Source organism: Cololabis saira, chromosome 1, assembly GCF_033807715.1.
Source record: "Cololabis saira isolate AMF1-May2022 chromosome 1, fColSai1.1, whole genome shotgun sequence".
NCBI classification, from domain to species: Eukaryota; Metazoa; Chordata; class Actinopteri; order Beloniformes; family Belonidae; genus Cololabis; species Cololabis saira.
Genome location: NC_084587.1, coordinates 54,983,460 through 55,010,028, shown reverse-complemented (window position 1 = coordinate 55,010,028; position 26,569 = coordinate 54,983,460). Strand labels below are relative to the sequence as shown.

General features: G+C 41.7%; 2 protein-coding genes across 6 annotated transcripts in view; both read left to right on the top strand.

The window, feature by feature from the left end:
* The window catches only part of myom2a (myomesin 2a), a 42,020-nt gene extending 28,625 nt beyond the window's left edge, over nt 1–13,395 (top strand). For all 5 annotated transcript variants that reach the window (XM_061727585.1, XM_061727576.1, XM_061727567.1 and 2 more), the window contains 15 exons: nt 1,512–1,618; nt 1,725–1,769; nt 1,861–1,997; nt 3,099–3,243; nt 3,429–3,488; nt 3,665–3,732; nt 3,880–3,993; nt 5,513–5,600; nt 5,702–5,740; nt 6,776–6,881; nt 8,124–8,287; nt 8,413–8,449; nt 8,566–8,588; nt 8,836–8,891; nt 12,068–13,395. In XM_061727585.1, coding sequence (XP_061583569.1) covers nt 1,512–1,618; nt 1,725–1,769; nt 1,861–1,997; nt 3,099–3,243; nt 3,429–3,488; nt 3,665–3,732; nt 3,880–3,993; nt 5,513–5,600; nt 5,702–5,740; nt 6,776–6,881; nt 8,124–8,287; nt 8,413–8,449; nt 8,566–8,588; nt 8,836–8,891; nt 12,068–12,595 — 1,717 coding nt within the window. In that variant the 3' untranslated portion in view covers nt 12,596–13,395. The remainder of the gene's footprint in view (nt 1–1,511; nt 1,619–1,724; nt 1,770–1,860; nt 1,998–3,098; nt 3,244–3,428; nt 3,489–3,664; nt 3,733–3,879; nt 3,994–5,512; nt 5,601–5,701; nt 5,741–6,775; nt 6,882–8,123; nt 8,288–8,412; nt 8,450–8,565; nt 8,589–8,835; nt 8,892–12,067) is intronic.
* A 195-nt stretch (nt 13,396–13,590) lies between these two features.
* LOC133448729 (protein FAM83B-like) lies at nt 13,591–24,922 on the top strand. Its single transcript, XM_061727545.1, has 5 exons — nt 13,591–13,719; nt 14,045–14,526; nt 18,057–18,221; nt 21,176–21,300; nt 22,439–24,922. Exons 2-5 carry the CDS (start codon nt 14,092–14,094, stop codon nt 24,453–24,455), a joined length of 2,742 nt encoding a protein of 913 aa, XP_061583529.1. The 5' UTR covers nt 13,591–13,719; nt 14,045–14,091; the 3' UTR covers nt 24,456–24,922.
* Nucleotides 24,923–26,569: the final 1,647 nt, after the last annotated feature.

Below are 26,569 nucleotides of genomic sequence, written 5' to 3'. Positions count from 1 at the left end.
CCCAGGACATTGTGTCGGGAACGTTTGTTAGTTGCTTTCCCAGATGAGCTATAATTTATCAGAAATGCACTGCAAAAACTCCAAATCTTATCAGGAATATTTGTCTTATTTCTAGTTCAAATGTCTCATTTTTAGTCAAAGAATCTCATTACACTTAAAACAAGAGTCATTACCAGAAAAATAACTTGTTATTTGACAATTTTCACCTGTTTCAAGTAAAGTAAAGTAAAGTTTTCACTTGAAATAAGTAGAAAAATCTGCCAGTGGGACAAGATTTATCTTCTCATTACAAGCCACAAAATCTTGATCCACTGGCAGATTTTTCTACTTATTTTAAGTGAAAATCTACTTGAAACAGGTGAAAATTGTTGTTTTTTCCAGTGATGAGTCTTGTTTTAAGTATAATGAGATTTTTCTGACTAAAAATTAGACATTTTAACTAGAAATAAGACAAATATTCTTGTTAAGAATTTGAGTTTTGCAGTGTGAATCTCATCTCAAATAGTTATTTGCAAGGAAATCTTTTATGAAATTATTAGAAAATGTTGTGGGATTCTGGTTTGCTGTTTTTATGGATTCTTGAAACATCTTTCAAGACTTCATGTTTTACAATTTGTTTTCTGCAACAACAATGTTTTAAAACTTACCAAAAAAAGACAAGCAATTATTTATCATTTGATATTCATTTATTTAATTGGTGCATATTAATGAACACCCAGTACAAAGTGGTGACGTCGTGTAAATATGTTGGATTTAGCTGAGAGCTCATTTCCATCTGCAGTCGTCCTGGAAGACAGTATTTCTCATGGGGAATTTAGATGTTCTTGGGAATTAAATTGTAAAACAAAAACAATGACAGCATCTTTGAGAGCAGCTTTCACGGCCGTGTCTTGAATTCTGGTGTTAAATAGTTGCTGTATGAATGAATGAATGAATGAATGAATGAATGAATGAATGAATGAATGAATGAATGAATGAATGAATGAATGAATGAATGAATGAATGAATGAATGGTTTATTAATGTGTCATACACCTCTAAGGTTCCAGCCTATAAGGGCTTACAGACACAGATACACTACGCCAGCAGACAAACAGCTGCTGCTACAAACAAAAACACAAAATTATAAATTCCACTTATACTTTACAGATCAAATTACAGATCCTTTCTTAGTTTCCATATAATTTGTCTTTTCTCTGTTTCCAGGCTCTCTTTATAAAGGTAGCTATAGAGAAAACCTCCTCTCTGAAAAAACCTCCGTCCAAAACAACTCAGGTTTACAATCTTGCATTTTCTGAAATAAAAGCTGCCTGGCTTCATCATATAATGGACAATAAAACAAAAGATGAAGTTCATCCTCAACAACATTTAAATCACAAACACTACATGATCTTTCCTCTTCAGGAACAGAGTTTTACCTGTTTCTACGGCCAGAGGGAGAATCCAAGTCCGTAATTGATACATAATGATGTTTTTGATCGAGCCAGGCTGTATGTTGTCGTTGCTCCACAGTTCCAGACTTACGTTCACCAACCCTGATAAGGATGACCTGGGAAAATACTCTGCGGTGGTCACGGACACAGATGGAGTTTCCAGCAGCCACACTCTGACCGAGGACGGTGAGTATTTTGTTCTACTGCAGAAGGACGGTTTGTTCTGTGAACTTCCATGATGATAAGGATGTGTGTTTTGCTCGTGTTTTGTGTTCCTGGATCTCCTCTGCAGCCTTGAACACGATGCTTGAGCTCAGCTACAACATCAGGAATCCAGGTGAGACATTAGTCTCAGCATCACACTTCTGCTTGGACTATCTTATTGATTTCCCTGGACCTAACGATCAGATCTGTGTGTTTCTGTGCAGTCGTGCCCCTGAAACACGGCCTCAACTACGAGGTTCTGGAGAAAGGTCACGTGCGTTTCTGGGTGCAGGCCATCAAACTGTCCCCGTCCGTGTCCTACAGGTTCATCGTTAACAACAAAGAGGTCACCAGTGGGGAGGTATGACGTCGTCACATTAGTTATGTAATAACTGCAGAAGCTTTATGTTTGTTTACTCCAGTAAAGCAATTACAGCTCGTTCTTCAGGCTACGCACAATGTTTTCTTTCTTCTGGACTTTGAACGGCACTTTACTAGGTCTCTATCCCTGTAACTTTATCTCTCAGCTTTCTGCTGAACTCTGATTTCATTTGAAAACACCCACTATTGTTGTCATGGAAACCAAATAAACACAGACACGTCATGCTTGTCAAGCAGTCGGCCGTACCGGCACCCTCACCCTGCACTTTTCCCTCAGCTACAATGTTGTCATGGCAACCATGCACTGAATGTTTGGCCTTTTGTTCTTTGTTCTACCTGTTTTTATTAAGCACATCTACAAGTATAAAAAAATATAGACTTAATTATTGAGATTGTACAGTGTTTAGTCTATGCAACTTAATTAAAGTTAGAATCTGTTCAATTGTCTTTGTTTCTCCCCATCAGTGATCCAACGGGACAGGAAAACCTGCTACTTCTAGTGAACAGAGAAGTGATTTATTATCCTGAAGTCAGTGTGTTCACTTCTATACGTGGAGACTTCTTTGTTAAGAAAAAGAGCTCTGATTTCATATACAGGACTGTGTCAGAAAATTAGAATATTGTGATAAAGTCCTTTATTTTCTGTAATGCAAAAATGTCCTACATTCTGGATTCATTACAAATCAACTGAAATATTGCAAGCCTTTTATTATTTTAATATTGCTGATCATGGCTTACAGGTTAAGAAAACTCTAATATCTAATGAATATTCTGGGAATCTTAATCTTAAACTGTAAGCCATAATCAGCAATATTAGAATAATAATAGGCTTGCAATATTTCAGTTGATTTGTAATGAATCCAGAATGTATGACATTTTTGTTTTTTTAATTGCATTACAGAAAATAAAGAACTTTATCACAATATTCTAATTTTCTGAGACAGTCCTGTAAGTATCGCTGCATAAATACGTAGGATACGGTAGTTCTGGAGACTGCTCTTAAAAGCTGGGACGGATTCGTAAACGACAAGGAAAAGCATGAAGGACTCAACCCTGAATGTACAACCCATTTCTCTCCCAGGGTCATAAAATCAGCCACGACGTGGCGACAGGAATCATCCAGATGACGGTGGATCTTTTCACCAGGGACAACGAGGGCACGTACACCGTCCAGATCCATGACGGCAAAGCCAAGGCCCAGAGCTCCCTGGTCCTGGTGGGAGATGGTGAGACTTGATTAAACCTGCACATTAACACTCATAAATAAGACATTATAGATGCAGAAACATGTTTCTAATTCAGAAACCAGTGAAAAGTGAAATGACACCCTGTTGTTATCGCAGCAGCAGACTCAGAACTGGTGTTTGAACTTTGAGTGCGTTTCTAAGCGACTGCTGTTTTCCTGTTTCAGTGTTCAAGGCTGCCCTGAAGGAGGCCGAGTTTCAGAGGAAAGAGCACATTAGGAAGCAGGGTAACACTCAAACACATCACTTTTGGACATTAAAGCTCAGCCAGGTTTCCTGAGATGAAAATGATTGTTATCATTTGCTTTTCCTGTCAGGAAGTCTGAATGCCTTTGGTTTTTAAAGCTTTAAATACTGCTTCACCTTTTTAGGACATACGTTAATTATGTCGTTCCTCCTGTAGGTCCACATTTCTCCGAGTATCTGTCTTTCACTGTGGCTGAGGATTGCACCGTTATGCTTGTGTGCAAGGTAACAAAAGCCTCCTTTTATTGGATTTGACTGGAATTCTCACCTGCATGAAATGAAACAGTGTTGTGATAATGTCCCAGGGTGCATCACTGCTGGACCTGGCTCTGTGCATTCAAATGAAATGGTTGGCTCCTGCGTGTTTGCTAGGTGGCTAATGTGAAGAAGGAGACTTCTTTCCACTGGTACAAAGAGGATGAAGAGGTTGTTCCAGAGACTCCCCCCAACGTCATGTCTGGAGCCGTCGCTCTTCCTCTCCCTCTGGTAAGAGAATACAACACCGTCCACACAGTCGCTCTAACTCTGGAATCATGTGGCTGTTTTAGTTATGCATCTATATCTGTGTTGTTTCACTGATTTTTGTTAAACTGCTCTTATAGGAAAAACAATGACTATTTATTTATTTATTTAAAGGTTTAGATAACAGGGACAAGGCACATTAATAACACATTTAAACAAATGTAAAATGTGCCAGAATTAGCCAAAAAGGCTATTTTGCATCTGCTGTCCCCGGACTGGTGTAAAATAGTCAACCTAAAAGAAAAATTATTAAGATACAAGCAATAAAACATTTCCGAATAAAAAGGGTACACCAGAATAAAGATTAAAAGGTAAGAAACTAAGCTAAAATACATACACACACAGGTTAACATAAGCTCAACAACAGACAATGCAAACGCTGCTGCAAACGAAAACAGAAACAACATGAAGCAGCAACAGTAACATCAGCATTAATAACACAAGACACAGTAACATCAACATTAATAACACAAGACATAGTAACATCAGCATTAATAACACAAGACACAGTAACATCAGCATTAATAACACAAGACACAGTAACATCAGCATTAATAACACAAGACATAGTAACATCAGCATTAATAACACAAGACACAGTAACATCAGCATTAATAACACAAGACACAGTAACATCAGCATTAATAACACAAGACATAGTAACATCAGCATTAATAACACAAGACATAGTAACATCAACATTAATAACACAAGACATAGTAACATCAGCATTAATAACACAAGACACAGTAACATCAGCATTAATAACACAAGACATAGTAACATCAACATTAATAACACGAGACACAGTAACATCAGCATTAATAACACAAGACATAGTAACATCAGCATTAATAACACAAGACATAGTAACATCAGCATTAATAACACAAGACATAGTAACATCAACATTAATAACACAAGACATAGTAACATCAACATTAATAACACAAGACATAGTAACATCAACATTAATAACACAAGACACAGTAACATCAGCATTAATAACACAAGACACAGTAACATCAACATTAATAACACAAGACACAGTAACACACTAACAGGCCTGAAACAAACAAGACAAAAGCACTAAACACAGAATAAAACGCCATGCACAAAAAGCAACATTATACCTAGACAAACTAATTGGCAACATGACACGCTGCGCAGCAAGCCAGGAAAATTAAGTACTAAAACTCAATGTTGACAGCCTTGGCCACTAACTAACCACTTTTTTAAATACAATTTAAAAGAAGAATAATTTGATTGGTTTCTAATCTCAGTTGGTATGAAGTTCCACTCATACCAGAGCTAAAAGCACTTTTCCTAAATTGGACCACACAATCTCCTCTAAAATGAAACTTTGACCAAACACACAAGCACATGTCTTTAAAAGCGGCACAGTAATCTGGTTATTTATTTAATGATTCTCGTCTGTGGATCTCGTCTTGCTCTAGTGGATGAAATAATTGTGTTTATCCAGTTCTCCAGGAAGGATCATGGTGTGTTCAAGGCTGTACTCAGCGACGACAGAGGAAAAGACACGTCTGTGTACGACATCTCAGGCCAAGGTGCATCTTCCTCATCTGAACGGACTCAGCTGAGTTTCTGGATTGAAATATTTCACACATGAGACAATATTCATATAATGATTTCCCTCTCTGGTTTGCAGCGTTTGATGACATCATCAATGCCATTGCCCACATTGCTGGTGAGTAGGATCAGCAGACCTGAATCTCAGACTTGGTGGTCGTGTGTAAGGCATGAAGGTCACGACTCCGTCTGTGTTTACTGTTAAGTTTGTCCTCCATCCACAACACCCCTCCCCTTCCCTCTGCTTTGATATTTGAGATATTTGACTATAGGAATAAACTGATGTTTATGTGTTAGATGTTTTAAACCTGCGTACTCGTTGATATGAGAAAGAAGACACTTAGTTAGACATAAAGACAAACTTCTCTCAGTTAAAGTTTTTCTTATTGGACATTCAAAGTAAACTTACACATGACAACCTCCCAGAAAAGACCAGATAAGAATGTGCATCATAGTTTTCTACTGACAAGAATACAAACATTTAGATAAGTGATTATAATATAATCTCCTAACTGATGGAGAAGAACCATAGTTTAGACTTAGCCCTCCCTTCGTTGGAGCCTTGATTGGTCCCAATCACTCGGCTCTCTTTGTCTTCTTTCGCTCCAAACATCGTGGATTTGGTCTTGTACTCAGGTAACCACTCTTGGATGACTCCCCGTCATCGCTGTTTTCTTGAGATAAGGGAACTACTTTGAGTGATTAAGAGTTAACCTACGTAAACGTGGGAGATACCTCCATATCTCACAGGAATTGCCTGCGTAAGAGTGTGATCCAGGCCACAACACACAAACGATGTTTGGGTCTTTTTAATCTATCTCCCAGTTCTCTGCAACTCCTGCAAAGGCTAGAATAAATGTATTCCTAACATGTGATATTATTTTTCCAGAAATCAATAAAGTAAAAAAGGTAAAATCTGTAGAAAGTGAGAAGCAGCATCTCACCAGAATCACCTACGGCAAAATCAGTGGCAAAGCACTCAAAAGAGACTGAATCAAAGGACTAAACGAGTCCCGTCATTTCCCCGGTAATGTTCCCTCCCCGGCCCCTTTACCAGCTCTGCCGGGTTTCCCTGCTCACGGGACCGGGTCCAGGGATGGGGTCATCTCCAGTGATGATTGTTCCCTCTCACTGGTCTGTGTGTCGTCCTCAGGTGCGTCGGCCTCTGACCTGGTGCTGCAGTGCACGCCCGAGGGCATCCGGCTCCAGTGCTACATGAACTACTACACGGAGGAGATGAGGACCGCCTGGAAGCACAAGTACTGAATCAGCACTTTTATTTCATCCACCAATCAGATCAATGGATGACATGTATTAAAGCAGCACAATGTAACTTTCAGCTTTTGTTGAGTTTGGCGGCTCCTTTGGACAAAAGCGGTACTGCTTTACCAGTAGTGTGGAAGGGTTCCTAGTCCACCTCAAAGTTACATAGTGCCAGTGAAGGCGATACAGACCCCTCAGACCATGACAGAGGTTCATTAAACCTGTTGGAAGTTGATGTACCATCACAATGATGATGATGAAATATTATATTAAGGTGGAAAAGTTACGTAGTGCTGCTTTAAATGTTTTTTTATAAACATGTTTCTGTGAGCAAGAATATGCTCTGCGTTAAGAGCAACCCACCTGAGTTTATCATTAATTATACCACGGTCTGTGTGAATACTCCATTCTGATTGGCTGGCAGGTGTACATTAAAAGTGATAACCTACACCTAGAAAACAAGTTTGGTCAAATTGCCTGATATCTTATCATTGTGCTGGATCAACTGCCAGGTGGTAACCACGGCAACAGAGATTCAGAGAAGAAGAGCCGGCTACCGCAGGACGGAGACATGAGTGATTTTGTCATTTCTTTTAATTTATTTGGTGAATTTAACAATTTTGATGACTGGGATGCAGAAGAGGAGAGAAAAGAAAATAGCTGAGTGGAGCTGAGCGGACTAGAATATCAACACATAAGAGAAGTCAACACATAGGGAGCTTATGGGACGGTAGTGATTGTTCCAGGTATTAGTCAGACCCTCAGGTAGTGATTGTTCCAGGTATTAGTCAGACCCTCAGGTAGTGATTGTTCCAGGTATTAGTCAGACCCTCAGGTGTTACCAAGGAAACTGAGTTATGGCTTATAAAAAACTTCCAGGTTCCAACGGCTGCAGACGAGAGATTAAATAGTCGCTCAGCCGCTCAGCTGTGGTTGTTATAAAACTAATGTTTCAACCGAAAACACATTAAAGCATGAAAAACTGATTTAATATTTATATTTTTTGGTAAGTGACCGTGGTATATATGTTAATGTACACCTCGTCGGGCATTATCCCTAACATAACCCTGAACCTTGGAGACGATCCGCTGCTATGAGCCGTGGCAAATGCCAACCAAGTGAAGTTGATTTCTTTGCTGTTATTGAGGTTACTGTGCAGCTGCCAAGAGCAACCTTTAACCTTAGGACTCGTCTTTAATCCATACCAAAGTCAGGATATCTGTGATGTGAACCTGCAGGGACAGTAAGATTGCTTCCTCTGAGAAGATGAGGATCGGGGGCACGGCGGAGATGGCCTGGATGCAGATCTGCGACCCCTCGGACAAGGAGAAAGGTCACTACTCCATCGAGATCTCAGACGGCGTCTCCACCTACACCAAGACCTTCGACCTCTCTGGACAGGGTAAGAACCTCTCCCACATCTCCACCTGGACACTTCATTTATTCTTAAGTCTCTTTACATAACGCTGATGTTATCTTCTCATAGATGTGTTTTTTATTTTAATATAATCTGAAATCTGCTTCCAGCATACACTGATGCCTATGAGGAGTACCTAAGACTTAAGTAAGTGTTTTCTTTCATATGTAAATATCGTTTCTCAACTTGTATCAGAACCATATTAATAAAGACCCGTTTTAATAAACCGTACTGATCACAACATACTAACTTGTGTCTTTTAGGGCAGCTGCATTTGCCGAGAAGAGTAAGTAGATGTCTTATAAAGCTGTCACTGCTCATTTATTCCCTCAGAGGTTTCCAGTAAAGACGCATGAACACATTTGTTATGTATCAAACTGGAGGTAAAAAAAGTAAAAGAAACAGCTCTCAGGGATTCTTAATATTGTCAGGAAAATCTTGAATGTGAGGTTTTTGATTTTGAGGTAAATAGAAATGAAGTTTGCCTCTGAGACTGCGTGGCGTTCCCTGGTGTGACGTGTTTTTGTCCTCAGACCGCGGCAGAGTGGTCGGGGGTTTGCCTGACGTGGTCACCATCATGGAGGAGAAGGTAAGAACCTTCACCTAACACTTCCAACTACATTACTCACGGATGTTTGCTGTAACTTTGATATTTTGTTAACATTATAAAGGCAACTTTGTGGAGCGAAGTTTGGAGGTAAAAGCTGTGCTGGCCGGCGGGCGTCCCTGGAAAACAAATGCTGAAACAAAACTGTGAAGCTCTAAGGGTCGTGACTTATTCATATGAAAGGGGGAAAAAGTTCTGAATAGGCAGAAAGTCAGTTCCCAGTTGTTCACTTATTGAAGAGTTGGAACAGCTTAACACTTTTATTCTATCAATGCAGATGCTTTTTAAAAAAGAGAGGGGTTTTTAAGTCATCACATGTCTCTGACTCTGCAATTCTCTTTTTTAAATATGAGTTTCACAGTTGTCCAGTTATTAGACCATCATAACCATGGATGTTTTTTTTTTTTTTGCACGCCCAGCAGGGTCCAGATTTCCTCCAAAAGAATTGAACATGTAGTTTCATCCTCAGACCTGAAAATAGTTTATAAAAACATCTCACCTGATGAGATTTGTTTCATCAATTATTTTCCAACACCTGAGGTCCGTGGTCTTTCAAATATTTGGGATTACCTCTGATTTAGGAGAGTAACACAATTAAATTCAGTTTAATTCACTTAAGAGCAGTAAGTTCTGCAATAAAAGATATTAGTGTCCTAGTTCATTGGACACAAGATACAGGAAGAAAATAACAATGTTAAGTATTATTCCACACGTCGTAATTATTGTTACAGCTAAGCTCCCTAAAAAGTAGCGGATTAGAAATAAAAACAAAAGAAAAACTCTGATTTTAATGCTTAAGCATGTACGGATGGATAAAATGCTGAAGCGTAAACATAAACCCTTAAAAGCAGATCAGTTTGTGGCAGCTATGTTCATCTGGAAACAAAGTGAACACACATTCTTCAGTAATCTGGGATGATGGCAGGAGATGCTCCTCCTCACCTCACCCTAAATCCTTTCATTAGATAGATATGTGTTTATCGTCCCCGTGGGGAAATTTGTTTGCAGCAAAAGACACAAATGGCAATTTGACAAACATAGCCTAAAAACAGGGACACAGAACAGTAAGACAGACACGTGCATCCACTTGTACATGGTGTTGCCCAGCCAGCTGGGGGGCTTGACCTGTTTTTAGTGTTTACTGTCCTGCTAACACATCTCTTTTGTGCCTCAGAGTTATTCCCAAACCAGCAGATGATGCAGAAAGTTAAAACACTTTCAATAAAGGCACAATAAAAATGTGGACCATTTTGCTATTAACATTAAAAGACAACAGTTTCTTTAAAAAGTACAGTCTTTGTTGGGCCTTAGTGCACAGGCAGTCAGACCGATTGTCCCATTTAAGTTTATGATCAAGCACAACACCAAGGTTCTTGTATTCGGTCACAGACTGGATCACCTCTCCGTTGATAAAAGTGGGCTGCAATGAATTTTGCTTTCTGAAATCAATAGTCATTTCCTTTGTCTTTAAAGCAGCACAACGTAACTTTCAGCTTTTGTTGATTTTGGCGGCATCTTTTGGACAAAAGCGGTAGTGCTTTACCAGAAAGAACACTACGTTTCCCATGAGCACCAGCGCGTACTCCCGGAAAGATCCTGTCCCGTCCATAGACATATGGTCCCGTCGCTGCATTTGTTTTGATAGCGAATGAAGACGGGACGGACTTTTCTGTTTCACCAAGTGAACAGACGGAACGCAAAAAAAAGATGTTAAACTGCTGGAAAGGAACTGGAATTTACCGGAATACCTTAAACAAGGAAGCCAGGGAGCGGTATATGGAGAAAATAATGATTATTAACGGTCTGGATCCATATGAAATCCCTACTGAAGAATGGAGCTCCTCGTCGGAGCTGCACTCTTTAGAAGGACTTACTGCTGCAGTTCTGCAGAATCACCGTCTCCGGCTACCTTGTTTAGGAGTGTTTGGCAGCTGCTTTGGTAAATGTTTGACTCGCCATGTGTTTCAATAAATTTGTATAATAGTACAACATACAGTACATGTTTTGTATCCCTCTTACTTCTCTTTTCTTTTTTTTGACTGCTATATTATGCGGAAGAGGCTCCGAGGCGTGAACAATATTTTTGTTTTCCTCGTGAGATTATTTTTTTCCTCTGCAGCTACAAATAAGAGTTAATATGTTTTCCTCAACAAACTAGTTTTATCTGAAGATTGGGGTTAATTGCACCGCAGAGAGCTGGCCAGCAACTGCGTTTAGCTGGCGAAGTGGGGAATAAAACCTGATCCGACCCCGGTCTGTGTGCGTATTTGTTTGTGATACTGTGTGGAAGGTTGTTTGGTCGTTACAGCCGCGATCCAACCATCACTCTTTTACTCTGTTATCTCAGATACTCGGCCTCCGTGGTTCTGCCTCCAAGCAGAAAAGCGGTGAAAAGTTAAACCATTAGTGATCTTTTCCCCACGTCTGTTATGTGGAGCTGCTGCAGCCACAACACAGCAACGGGTTACCAGCTTCTGCGGAGCTGCGCTCCAAGCCCCGCCCATTTTCGTCTCGACTGCGAATCGGGAAGGAGGGGGAAGTGACGTATGCCGTAAAGCAGTCAAAGCCGTAAAAATGTGTCGTTTTTTAGTGTGGAAGGGTTCCTACCATGCTCCTCAAAGTTACATAGTGCCAGTGAAGGCGACACAGACCCCTCAGACCATGACAGAGGTGTCATTAAACCTGTTGGAAGTTGATGTTCCATCACAATGACTCTGGAAATATGATATTAAGGTGGAAAAGTTACATAGTGCCGCTTTAAGGTGATGAGGACAAGGTTTGCCCTGTCACACCATTTAATGGTCAAGAACTGGCCCATGCTCCTCCTCTCCATCATGCAGGAGACTCACTAATGCAGTATCATCCGCATATTTAATAAAGTGCCTGTTGGAGAAAGTGCTTGTGCAGGAGTTTGTGTACAGAATAAATAACAGTGGGGATAAAACACAACTCTGAGAGTGATGTTCCAACTCCCAACCCTGCTGAGATCTAATGCTAAGAAAATCAACAATCCATAAAAGCAGACTAGATGGAAGTGAGAATTCTGTCTCCAGTCCACAAATAAAATCTCAGCATGGGTCTTGGGTTATGATAAAGTTATGCTAAAGTTGAACCCTGTTATCTGAGTGCCTGACATGAGCGTGTGCTCCCTCCCCCAGTCCCTGAGCCTGACCTGCACCGTGTGGGGCGAGCCCACCCCCGAGGTCACCTGGCTGAAGAACGAGCAGGAGGTCACCTCCAACGACCACACCAAGGTGGTGTTCGAAGGCGGCAAGTTCGCCAGCCTGGTCATCAACAAGGTGACTCCGGACGACTCCGGCAAGTACAGCATCAACGTCCGGAACAAGTACGGCGGCGAGTTCGTGGAGATCACCGTCAGCGTGTACAAGCACGGAGAGCAGATCCCCGAGGCCAAGCACGCCAGACCGGCCCCGGCGGCCACCACGCCCGTGCCGGCCAAGACCCCCACCCCCACCCCCAAGTCCCCCACCCCCACCCCCAGGCACTCCGTGAAGAGCCCCACTCCGGCCTCCACCCCAGTCCCCAAGTCCCCCACCCCCACTCCCAAGTCCCCCACTCCCAGGTCCCCGGCCCCCAAGTCTCCCACTCCGTCCCGCGGCGTCAAGTCTCCAACGATGTCTCCGACGCCCAGGTTCATGAAGTCCCCGACCCCCCCCAGGAAGTAGGGGGTGGGGGTTCTGGTGCCTGGGAGCACAGCGTTGGCTGCAAGCAGCGTTTATTTATCGCACGAGTGTGAAACCGTCTGTAGTTGCAGACATCGGTAGAGTCCCGCCCCCCACCCCTCCCCCGGCTGCACACCCACTCTCAGTGACCGGGCTGATTAGCAATCACACGTCCCTGAACATCTCAGTTTCACTTCGTACACAAGTGGGAGGAGGAAACAAGAAAAACATAGAATACTATTTAGAATCGTGCTGGATGTTTTAAAAGCTGAACCTTCCACTAAGCAGCGTTGGTGGAACGCCTGTGTCTTATTTCCTGCATGTCAAAGCATATTTATGGTTTATTACAGTTAGTGTGACTTCTGTTTAGACGGGTGGTGTCGTAGAACCAGAACCTGGTCCTTCTGGACCGTCACCCTCTGAGACTGAAACACAAACACAAAGGTGATAAATATGAGATGTAAAAGTTACAGTAACCTCCCAAGCTGCACACATGACCCGGGTTGTAGTAAACCAGAATTTCTGGATGACCTGGTGTTTTCAGCGAGAGAGCTGGGGTAATGGTATGATTCAGAAACTGCCTTCACACATGCCAGATCACTTTTAATGTTCCTCCTTGGTTTCTAGGTGTTATTCTATGTGAATCTTATTGTTCTGGTGTCATGATGAAGCCAGTCCCTGCGGCGGTGAAGAGAAACAACCTCTTCCCTCCGTCGTGTCTGTGCCTGAGAGCTTCACCTGTCTGTGGCTCCTTGTCTTTTCCCCTCTGGTGCTTTGTGATGGCAATAAACGTTCTTCATCAACCTTCTGGTGTCGTGTTGGTTAGTGACCTCCTTTCTGCTGTGGGTTATGTCTGGAGGCTCAGACAGACTGCATGACAGCTCGGTAGGCAAACAAACCTGCTCCTGAAACCCAGGTGAGTGCGGTGGGCGGGGCCTGTCAGGTATCTGTCAGTGGAGGGAACACGGCCGGCACAAAAGGCACGCAGGTAGAAACAGGAGCTTCAGTTCACACTAGTTCACGGTGGAGAGAGTTGCTAACCCCAAGGGTTTCATTTAGTACTTTTAAAACATATTTAAGGGCCGTGATCGCACAGGAAAAACAAGATTTGTTTTGCCAACGATGAAGTAAGTATTTCTTTGAGATCATACTTTCTTAGAAACCTGTCATAGCAGCGTAGATGTTCTTGCATGCCACGTGGGCTTTTAAGCCGAGTCTGAGTCTATTCCCTCAGCATCTCTCATCATTGTCTTTAAGGAAAAGCTTTCAAACATGAAAATGTTTTCAAAATTAAAAACTTTATGCATCATGCTAGAAAAGGAATAAGAGATAGCATTTTGAGAAAAGTTAACGCACTTAACATCTCTTACGATAGCTTTGTGTGGACAGGGTTGTTAAGGCTAGTCTGCTCTAGAAACCCGTGTAACGGTCTGATAACGTGTCACACTGAAGGTAAAGAAGAAGTGTTTGAATGCAAATTTGGAGGGGATTTGGCATCCATGGAGTCCAACCTGTCCAGCCTGTCTTCCATCAAAGACGAGCAGGTGGTTTACATCCAGCCCACCTACAAGGAGTCCTACCGCCTGGCCATCTACGCGCTGCTCTGCGGGGGCACGGAGGCCTACGAGGCCTATCTCCGGGCCGAGCACATCCAGCACTTCCTGTCGGAGCAGGAGATACGCTTCATCTTGGAGAATGCCGATCTGCCGGCCGTGGAGGAGGATCCGGGAGCCGTGCGGTGTGCGGACGAGGGCGGCCCCTCCACCTACTTCCCCACCGAGTCGGACGAGGAGGTGCCGGACCTGGACCTGGGCTGGCCGGAGCTCTCGCCGGACACGGTGGACACCAGCATCAGCCTGCTGTTCCACCCGCCCAGACACAACACGCCCACCGTGAAGGAGGTGGTGCGGAAACAGATCCAGGAGGCGCGTCAGGTGAGCTGTGAACGCTGTTGCACAGTGCTGGCTGTAACGCGTTACAAAGTAACGCATTACTGCAACGAGATTACATTCGCCAGTAACGCAGTAATGTACCGCGTTACAGTTGTAGTTTGGGTTATCCCGTTATAGTTACTCTAAGACAAAAAAAATTACGTTGCTTTAGTTACTTTAAGCTTTTCAGCTACATGTAGAACGGGAGAACAGAAAAGAAAATCAAACTCGCCTTTAATGCGTCTTCACGCGTTGCGCAACACTTGATTTATGGTTCCGCGTTAAATCGACGCAGAGCCTACGGCGTAGGGTACGCGGAGACGCGCACCGGGATTTTACGGGACTTTACCGGACTTTACGAATACACATTTGTGCTGATCTGGGATCTGCAGTAATAAGGTTCCAACTACAGGACTGTCTCAGAAAATTAGAATATTGTGATAAAGTTCTTTATTTTCTGTAATGCAATTAAAAAAACAAAAATGTCATACATTCTGGATTCATTACAAATCAACTGAAATATTGCAAGCCTTTTATTATTTTAATATTGCTGATTATGGTTTACAGTTTAAGATTAAGATTCACAGAATATTCTAATTTTTTGAGATAGGATATTTGAGTTTTCTTAAGCTGTAAACCATGATCAGCAATATTAAAATAATAAAAGGCTTGCAATATTTCAGTTGATTTGTAATGAATCCAGAATGTATTAAATTTTTGTTTTTGTAATTGCATTACAGAAAATCACAATATTCTAATTTTCTGAGACAGTCCTGTAAATGTTGTTCATTGGCAATCGAGTTACGGTGCAGCTCAGGTGATATTGCGGAGTAATCCAAAAGTAATGTAACTAGTAAGGTAACTAGTTACTTTCAGCAACCAGTAACTAAGTAGTGTAAGGGATTACTTTTTTTTTTAAAGTAACTAGTAATATGTAATGGATTGCTTTTTTTGAGTAACTACCCCAACACTGCTGTTGCATGTGTGAAAGTTGACATGAAGGGAGTCGCCTCCCTCTCTTTTCATCAGACTCATCAGCAGCTCATCAGTAGAAGTCTGAAGGTGTTGCTACGCTCAGGGAACAATACACAGCCCTGCACATACTTCCCTGCTCAAAGAGCTCAGGGTTGGGCTTAAGCACACATTCACACTCCAAAAGCTGACCGTACCAGTTCTCATCTTCAGCACAGCCTGTTACCGTGGCGACTGAAGGGTGTTTTTGTGTGTGTGGTTTTTTTTTCCATGTCAAATAGCACAAAAAGTAAAAGTGCAGCCTGTAGTGATCTGGGCATGAAGGAATACTGGATATTTCCTTTCCTTCTCAACATGCATTGAATTAATGGATCGGCAAACCTCCTCAGGTCCTCACGCAATAGCCCGAGGTGCTCACTAATACTTAGTTTACTCATGTCAGCAGAACACACCCTCCCTCTCCTCTTCACACTTTTATTTACGACTGCTCACTTGCTGAGTAAAATCATTTATTGCCAGTTCGCTAAATTAGATGCTGACATTTCTGATGCAGGTTCAGTCTTGTTACTGTGCGGCTCGTTTCTGTGGCGGTTTGCCGTCTTAAGAGCTTCTGGCGCAACTTTGTCCGCATGTACGGAAAGGAAACCAGTCTTAAAGAGGAAAGGAGTTTCATCTCACAACCCCTATCAAGATCACTGGCACCACTCTGTTTGTATTAATAATATTAAAAATGTCTCTCCAACATTATGTGTTTGAAGCTTCAGCAGCTGGAGCCTTGGTCTCTGTAGCAATAAGGGATGCAAAATATCAATAAATATATGGAGATGAACATCAAACCAGTCCCTACCATCGTCTCACAGCGACAAGGTTCCTCATTTGGATTCCCACTTCTCTTTGAGGCGTTCACTGGAAATGGCAGCGTTCCTCCAAGTCCCACAAAGTGCACGCCACATTTATCAGTGACTAACCTGGAGCGTAGCAGTACTTTGTATCCAACTCTCCAAAAGAGCCGTCTGAAGGAGCAGTCGGAGCATCTGTAGGCTGTAAGATGAGAGCCAACACGCTTCCAGGGGGAGAAGAGCATGAGGAGCTGTGGCATCCAAAAAGATCAGGTCCCGTAGATTCCAGGTTCAATAACTTTAGGCCTTAAGGCCCCAGGAACAACTAAATGACTTTATAGGGCCCTTTGTATCATCACAAAACATTGCAGCTCTATATTAGAGGAAGACATTTTGCAAAATGATCAGTTCCCACATCATGGTACATCTCACATGGGTCACCCCCCGGTAGAGCTGCTGCTCCTGGGATGACACTTACAGAAAATACAAACAGTAGAAAACAGCTTTTCTCAGTGAGCAATAACAGCAGTGGAATGCTGCAAAATCTTTACTACATGAAACATAGAATATAAATATAAGAAGCATTGTCTTTAATTTGATATTTTCATAGCTTATGTATGTTTTTTTTTCAATCAAAATGTCAAATTCCATTTCAATTTCATCATACACGTACAGTAACAGATATTCACATATGTATCCAGCAACAACTTAAAAGTTTTACAGCCTGAATTATATAAAAATGTAATGTTTAATCATCAGTCTTCTCAGCTGCAACAGAAAGTGAGGTTAACTAAATGAAAGCATTTCTGGCCTTGTGGGGAGTGGGCTTCCCTCCACAGGTGTATAATATAGATGTAGATAGAAACCTGCAGGGTGGTGCACGTGACAGTTGTACCTGAAACAGGTAAAGCCGCGTCTGATCTTGATCGGGATATGTTCCACAAATCAGTTCGTGACTTCAGTCAAACGTCTTTGACTCCAAACCACTCCTCTTATCATTTGTGAATCTTATTGATATAATACCTTTAAAAAATGTATATCAGGTCAGACTGTGTCCAAAATGAATTTTTAAAAATGTCCTGAACCCCCCAAAATCAACAAACTTAAAAAAAATACCTGATTGGTGTATATATATACAGGACTGAATATAATAGAATATTGTGATATAGTTCTTTATTTTCTGTAATGCAATTAAAAAAACTAAAATGTCATACATTCTGGATTCATTACAAATCAACTGAAATATTGCAAGCCTTTTATTATTTTAATATTGCTGATTATGGCTTACAGTTTAAGATTAAGATTCCCAGAATATTCAAATTTTTTGAGATAGGATATTTGAGTTTTCTTAAGCTGTAAGCCATGATCAGCAATATTAAAATAATAAAAGGCTTGTAATATTTCAGTTGATTTGTAATGAATCCAGAATGGATGACATTTCTGCATTACAGAAAATAAAGGACTTTATCACAATATTCTAATTTTCTGAGACAGTCCTGTAGGATGTGACAGTTGTATATATATATATATATATATATATATATATATATATATATATATATATATATATATATACCCACCAGTCAGGAGGTAATTTTTTTTAATACGTGTAAATTGTTCTGGTGTCAGAACAAGAAGAATATTATATCCAATGCTGAGCTTCATTTCCTCTGAAGGAACTTCTGAATCCTTACATTTTACCACTGATGTTAATATCCCTAGGTTATCGCCATAGCGATGGATGTGTTCACGGATGTGGACATCTTTAAGGAGATCCTGGCCGCGGCCCTGAGGGGAGTGGGGGTTTACATCCTCCTGGATGATTCCCACATCAGCAGCTTCCTCAGCATGTCCCGCAGCGTGGGCGTCAACATCCACGACATCAAGGTGAGAGAGCAGATTCATCCCCTGCAGAGGGCCGGGACCAGACTCCACGATTCAGACACAGTGTTAGTAGTACTATCATGGATGTTGTCAAAAATCATATTAATAATCAATTCTCTTTGGAAATCACATTAGTTTCCAAAACTGTAATTATAACAATCCGGATTTCCTGGAAGCAGCACATCACCATCATCATCGTCATCATCATCGTCATCTTCTTAATGTGTTGAACTGAGTGAGGACGAGTGCAAACATTTAAAGACTTACACCTCAAAGGGACTAGCTCACTTGTAGACACGTTCTTCACTTGCAAACCAAAAAACAAATTGGTTTATTTTGGTCCTTCATTTGCATCTGCATCACCTCCTCACTACACTGAGTTCCCTGGTTTGCACGCACTCCGAAAACATTTTATTCATTTCATCCATTTTATACCATTTTATCTTACAAAATCTGTAAAGACGAACCCTTTGGTGACGGTTTGTGGGTGGATTTTCCCTGGAGAATGTTGTGGCCCGCTGCCTCTCCGGTATTGTAAACAACAACCTAACGCTGAGGTTCAGCTCTAAAACCACTAACGCGCATTTCCCTACATGCAGCTGGTTATCTGCTCAATCAGAGACTCTTTCATCTGCAGCCACATCAGCATAATTGTTGGCATCAAAGGGCCGGTTGTAAGCAACTGCAAGAGTATTTAAATGGAACCACATAAACAGAGATCATATTAGATGTGTTTCATACACATGAGATCATGTAAATCCTTACTTTCATAGAGATGTGAGGTAAGCACACGGTGCTCCTTGCTTGGTGTCAGATCAGAAACGTAAAGCTTCTCCTTCGGGCGCTTTCACTGCCCAAAAACACGAACATCCTGGCGTGTCTCCAACAGGAAATTGTTCAATTTTAGATACTGACAGCCAGTGGGTGAATCCAGGAAACAAAACCAACATGTATTTTTGGTCCATGTGAGTCTCTGAAGCACAACTGAATAGTACATTCTTAGTTTTGCACATTCTCAGAGGAGAAATGAAGTGAGGTTGACCAGATTAGGCTCTCGGGCTTCGAGTTTGACACATCGCTGTTAAACTGGTGTTTTTATTATTTACCGTAATCAGAATCAGAATCAGAATCAGAATCAGAATCAGAAAAAGGTTTATTGCCAAGTTTGTTAAACACACACAAGGAATTTGTTGTGGTGATTTGTGCAATACAATACAAATATAAAATATAAAAGCAAATATATAAGAGAGAAAATGTAAAAGCAAAAATGTACAATATGGGGTTTTTAAAGTGCCGGATATGAGTCTGTGCAAAAGTGACTTAGGATGTGCGTTAATGTAACGCATAGGTCAGGATTGGAATCTTTACGTTAATGTAACGTAGAGTGGGATGGGAGGGCAGTCCGTGGTAGACAGGGGAGAGGGGGGACCGGGGCCTTGTTGATGAGGACAGCTGCAGACAGGATAATTTACGCAGAACGAAAACATTTTAATGGTATTTAAACATAATGCATGAAGGATAAGATCAGTGAACATCTCCGGTGTATTCGGCCTCTTCTTTCAAGTGTGTTTCATCTTGCTCAAAATACAATTCTAAGCTTTTAAAGATTGAAAAAACTCTTTAAACATCGCGTTGATGCAGTTTCATCTTGTCAAAAGTCAAAGCTCCAGTGCACCATTTATAACCAAATATGTTGACTGATCTGACAAGATGGGATCTTCTGACATCTGAAATGAAAAGAAAACACCTCTGCATTTTTCAGCAGCTTCACAGGAAGCCTTGCCTGTGGCACGACCTCGTTCTTTAGCCGCCAGTGTTTGTTGGATTAAGTCTGACATTTTCTCCACACACCCATTGAGACATTGAGACGCTGGTATTTACCAGCTCTTTGCTTCTAAGCTTCTACCCCTCATTATCGTACGAGACACTTGCGGCCGCCGTAGGACAAGACTGTTTTAACATCTCTGGCTGGATTTTCCTGTTGAACGGCATCAAGATGGTGTTTCAGTAACAACAAATTATCTCGGTGGAAAGCAAGCTGCCAGCAGCCACATCAAAACACCCCCCTCATGTGTGATCGTGCATGTTTGATCATGTTCAACAAAGAGTTTTAGTTTACCTAAAGCTACATTTTGATACCGTTTCTGTTTTCATATGCAGCAATAAAAGACGAGGAAGACAGAAAACATTAACGTTTAGAGGCAGGCTGTTTATCTAATACTCTGTCAGAACAAGTTAAATGTTGGAGCAAGCAGACGTGATGTCAGAATTACTGAGACTAACGTTGATGAAATAAAGGAAAGTACTTTGATTTTAATAACAGATAGAAATATAAATGCTTTAGATTCTCATCTTGTACCTTGTATTTGAGCATTGACTTCTACTTTTGTATGCACAGTTTAATTTCATATTACGTCTAACTTAAACACCAACAGGTGAGTCACTTATACTGTGCAAAATTTGATAGATTTCATTAAACTTACAATACCTGCCTGTAGACCCTTATTTGATGCTGTGCCACACTTTAGGTGCATACTTTCATGCACTTTTTGACCTTGAATATTTGACCCTCTAATAATCGTGCCCGTCTTTAACAGCTTGCCAGGTCATGTAAAATACCAAAGCAATGAAACAAAACTGGAATTATGAGTTATTTGTCTGTGTGGCTGTGTTGAAACTTTTCCTGCTCAGCTCTGGTGCTTTTAAACAGGTAAAGTCACATTCCCGTGTCTGGTCCAGTGCCTTCTTTCAAAGGTTTACGACACGATCACACTTTTGACCTGAGAATCTACCTATAGTCCATTTGTGCTGGTTGTACTGTTAAAGCCACTCTATGCAGCGCTCCCGCTTCTGACCACATGGGGGCGATATGGATCAGCTGGCTTTACAAAACCACAACAAATTCATTAATTTATTCATATATTACTTGTTGACTTTCTTGTTGGTTTCTCCTTCAGAACCTTCGAGTTCGGACAGTTCAGGGCCAGCACTATCAGTGCCAGTCCGGGATGAAGTTTCATGGCGGGTTGGAGCAGAGGTTCATCATGGTGGACTGCCGGACAGTTTTATATGGAACATACAGGTGAGACGGCCTTCGCTCTCCAAGACAGACATGTCAAACTCAAAGCCCGTGGGCCAGAAGCGGCCTGCCACCTCATTCTTTTATCATAGATTTTAGATAATTATATACTCATAACAAAATTCTGTACTGTTTTAGAAAAGAAATCATGGACCATAATGACATGTCCCACAGTACATCAAGATGACATCTTCCTGCTGGATGGAAGTATCTCAAATTAAGACATTTCTTACAACCGTTAAGTGATTGAAACGTAAATGTCCAAGAAACGCAAAACTTACAAAGACGGAGGAAAATTTTAAGAATGAATTAAACAAAAACATGTTTCTGACAAATGGAGGCAAAGCAGTATTTTTAATGTATTTTTCTATGTGTCCTGAAGGCAGATTTGTCCTTCCAGTATCAGCTACACCTCTACAATAGGGATTATTCATACCTATTATTGACAGTTAAATTCAGAGGCAATCATGTGATTTATGATACATAAAAAAGAAGTATAAACATTTAAATAATCTGGTATTTGCTGTAAGCAGCGCTTTGACGCCTATCCATGTTACTGGTGTGGCCGTCTGCTCTGAGATGTCTTCCTCAGCAAGTACATTAGAACAACTTATCCATCCACCTCTCCCTCTCAGTCCCTTCACTTCTCTGATTAAATGTTATACGTTTAGATTGAACTGACTCATGGAGAAACATACAAATCATTTCCAATCGTTCTGCAAGAGACACCATTTTTAAGCATCTCAGTGATTTTTCTAAAGCATGTGTTGATGTGGCAGAGGTGATTTGTCCATCTTAGGTCATTTACGGACGCTTGCTGTTGTGCTGAGTCACCTGTTTGACATAACAGTTTTCTCTTTCTTTCACCTGTTAGAGAAAGCCACTTAAATCTGCTTAAATGCAGCTCTACCAAAAATGTTGGAGTGTGTTGCAATTCTGAAATTCAAGAATGGATGTATGTAAACTAATGAAATGAAATTGAGACGGAAAAGTAATGAAAACCTGCCGGAGCCCGTATCATTGTTGGATGCAGGCTGCTCCGTCACATGGTTAAAGTTTAGATAAAGATACACATGAGTTCTTTGTGTTTATTGTCCATTTTAGTCTCTCATGACTGTGTCTCCTCTTTTTCTTTTTCAAGCTACACGTGGTCGTTTGAGAAGATCAATCTGAGTATGGTGCTGGTGGTGACCGGTCAGCTGGTTTGCTCTTACGATGAGGAGTTCAGAAGACTGTACGCCCGCTCCGTAGTTCCTTCAGTCCTGTCCGGGGAGAGGTCATCAGTCCCACACCGGAGAGACACTGCAGCTCTGCAGAGCCAGCTATCTCTCAATCACACATACATGAGATCCAGGATGATGCCCGGCAGCAGAAGTGCTCAGAAGGACAGGTTGAATGATAGCACTATGTTAAGCAGGGGCTTGAGCGTGCAAGAGAGGCTGCATCAGTTCCACGGTCCAGACGTAGAGGGTTTGGTGAGAGGACACAGCTACGCGGGGGAGTTGCAGAAGGTGAACTCCATGACTCGGCTGAGGATGGGGACTAAGGGCCTGGGAGTTCCTGTTCCTCGTGAGAGGACTGGATCGAATATGAGAGGTGGCAGAGATCAGCTGCAAGCACACCGGTCGTCTCAGCAGAAACGTAGGCACCAGACCCTCTATGGTGCTTACCAGCATCTCATACCATTCAACTCTGAGACGTCTCTCAACAGGTGGAAGATTGACACTTATCTCACAGAGAAATATAAGTATGATCCATCTTATGATGCAATTTCACCATTGGTGTCACCACATGGCAGCCACACAGGCTTGAATGAGCAGCAGGCACAGATGATCCACAGCAGGTCAAGAGAGATCAAGTCTAGAATAGAAGAACTGAGACAAAAGAGGCTCAGCTTACAGGAAAATGCCAATCTCAGGCAAAGTCAAGAATCCCTCAAGTCTGTGTACTCAACTTCGGAAAGACCAAAGTTTGTGTCTCCAGTGAGAGGTGTTGATAGAAGGCCGGCCGTGACAAATTCACAAGACAGCGGCAACCCAGACAAAAGAGAGCAAATCTTCAACGATGGCCAGCGCTCCCTTTCTCACGACAATTTCAAAACGGTTGCAGATCAAAAGCCGGAGCCGACTTACAACTGGCAAGACCCCCCTCTTTCTAAGACAAAATCAGATGCTGATTTAGATACGACTGATACGGCACTCAAGCTTTCTGCTCTGCACTCCAATGGTCTCAGTACCCAACATTCACGTATGATGGAGTCTTTGACTGAGATTCCTGAGGAAAAAGAAGCATCAACTACTCCTGATAAAAGTTTGGACTTGACCTTGAGAGGCAAAAAGGAGGAGATTTGTAAAGAAATGATGCCCGCACCATTGGAGAACTCTGTGAAATCAAGCTTTCCTGCAGAATCACAGTGTCAGGATCAAGCACAAGCAAGCCATAGTTCTGAAATGACCAACAGCATATGCTCAGCTCCTCCAAGAGAACGAAGGAAGTCATCTGACTGCAAAGATGAAACTAATCCAAGTGCTTCGGAAGTATCTCATCTCTCTGCTGAGGCCCAGATAGGTCATGCAGAAAAAGGGCAGACACAGCAGGAAGAGCAAGAGTTTCAGAGGAAGAACTCACTGAGAACAAAAGTACATTCAGTCCATGCAGCCAATGAAAAGAAAGCTCCCAATAAGGAGGAGAAGACGATACAAAGACGGGCATCACTGAGGTCTACTGCAGAGCAGACATCCAAGAAAGACCAAGGACCGGGAATGTCCAGATCCCAAAACTCTCTCAGTGCGCTGCCAAAGACAGAAAAGCCAAAATCAAAATTATCAAGACTCTCTCCGCAGCGTTCAAGCAAAAGAAAGACGAATCTTACACCAGAGCTGGACAAAAGCCCATGGAGCACCCTGGATGGTGAAGGAGCAGCCGGCTCCCAGTCCAAGAGAGAGAGAGCCTACAGTCGATATGAGTTCTTGGTTCCCCCTGTCAATGATCCAAATAAGCCGGTAAGGCCGACAAGAGTGTTGGGTCCAGACAGAGATAAAAGCTCGTCCTTGAACAGACGGGACACTGGCACTCCAGTGTGTCAGAGTCAGAGCGGCACGGACAAACTGGGACGGTTCATGCAGCGGGTTGGACATCTAATCAACAAAAACAAGTGACAGGAGATAAACTCTCTCAGCTCAGGAATAAAGTCTTTGTATTGCTAACATGTTTACATGGCTACAGCATGCAGCATTGCTTCACTGACAGGGTCATCTGGGGCTAAAACAGGAGATGTGATCTTAGTCAGAACTGGGAAGTACTATACCTATGCCTTAGGTTCTTACCAACATGGTATTAACCATTAATATATATGCAGACAAGGGGAAAAAAAAGAAAAAAAGAACTGGGAAGTACAAGGAGACAGGGATGCTCGTTTATAGTTACAAATATTTCAAAATATGTTCAATATGGTGCAAGTCTTATTCTTTCTCCAAGTTTAAATGACCATTTCAATTTTCAGTATCTTTATGAAGACACATACGGTGGCTTAGTGGTTAGCACTGTTGCCTCACAGCAAGAAGGTTCCCGGTTCAACTCCCGGGCCCGGCAGGGTCTTTCTCTGTGGAGTTTGCATGTTCTCCCCGTGCTTTCTCTGTGGAGTTTGCATGTTCTCCCCGTGCTTGCGTGGGTTCTCTCCGGGTACTCCGGTTTCCTCCCACAGTCCAAAAACATGCATACTAGGTTAATTGGTGATTCTAAATTGCCCGTAGGTGTGAGTGTGGTTGTGTTTATATGTGGCCCTGTGATGGACTGGTGACCTGTCCAGGGTGTAACCCCTGCCTCTCACCTAAAAAATGAGCTGGGATAGGCTCCAGCAGACCCCCGTGACCCTGCAAAGGATAAAGCGGGTATAGATAATGGATGGATGGATTTATTAAGACACAACCAGAATATTTAGTGAGGATATAAGAGGTTGACCGATTAATCAGTCTGTTGGTTAGTCGTTGGGAAACTGGCAGATTATCGGCCATATTCTAACGAGTGACATCGGGCGTGATTGCCTCTACATTGCCGTGACCCGAGGTAGGAGAAAATCTAAGTGTTGTTGTATGTTGCTCCTGAAAAAGAAACTAAAATCAAAGCTAGTTGACTGTGGTCTCCTGCTGGAGCCAGTACCGGTAGGGGTTGGGCCTCCAGCAGGAACACGCCAACCCCTAGTCAGCGCTCTATGTCTCCACAGTGAATGTTATCGGTTCCTTTGGGAGTTTAGCGATGCTGTAAGTAAGTACGGGGATTTTCTTCAATGAACTCCTTTCACTTCATCAACAACGATCTACTGATGTTGTATATTTGCAACTCCAGTAAATTCAGATAAAATCTGGATTTATCTGCCATTGAAAAAACCCCTACCTGTTTTAGAAATCTTAAAAATCACCAGTGACCACATGAAAAGGAGGACGTGGGCCACTTTAAAAGGTTAAATAGATTTTTTTAAAGTCCTGACTGGGAGGACTGAACAACAGAAAGTACCTTGGAGAACAAATGGAAAAAGTACCTTTTCATAATTTGAAAATCAACATTTGTTCTGATTCAGTTGATAAACTACATTTTCTCCTTGTTATGTTTCTTGGATTTTCAAAAACTGTCACCCTGACATTCGCACTTTGCTATTTCACACACTCTATGAACTGTTCAGATTAATTTATTAATATATATTTTATTAGTACTCTGAGATTCTCATCCATGAATGAAAGTGCATAAAAATGCAATAATTATGCTAAATGTTGAAACACTACACAACAGCCACCTAATGCCCACTGACATGTCATTGTTTTTTAATGTTATTTATGTTTTGTAAGTTGTACAAAGAAAAACACTCAACTGTACATTTTTGTTCTCCAAGTACAACACTTGCATATCTAGAAATCTGTTGTACATACACACCCACATGTAAACATATATGTGTATATAAAATGCATCATGTCTCAGTTTAAACATCCGACATGCTGTTTATGTTCTATTGGGAATAAAGTAAGGGTTCATGACGTTTACAAATCATTGCATTCTGTTCCAATTTACATTTTACGCATCCCAAACTTTTGGGAATTTGGGTTACTATTGCTATGATTTCTTTGATTACGTGCACATTGGTTTATGTAGTTAAGCAGTTCAAAACATGGAAAACAGATGTTTAATACATATGCAAATGACAAGTACTGTAGAATGCCATCTTCTGCTATTATACCTTTTCCCATTAGTTGCACATCATCGACATACTTTTAATATACTG

Bases quoted from the DNA above. Each gene is read 5' to 3' on its own strand.
- LOC133448729 (XM_061727545.1), top strand. From the start codon at position 14,092: ATGGAGTCCAACCTGTCCAGCCTGTCTTCCATCAAAGACGAGCAGGTG. The intron at 14,527-18,056 runs GTGAGCTGTGAA...TAATATCCCTAG, and splicing joins AGATCCAGGAGGCGCGTCAG to GTTATCGCCATAGCGATGGA. The intron at 21,301-22,438 runs GTGAGACGGCCT...TTCTTTTTCAAG, and splicing joins GTTTTATATGGAACATACAG to CTACACGTGGTCGTTTGAGA.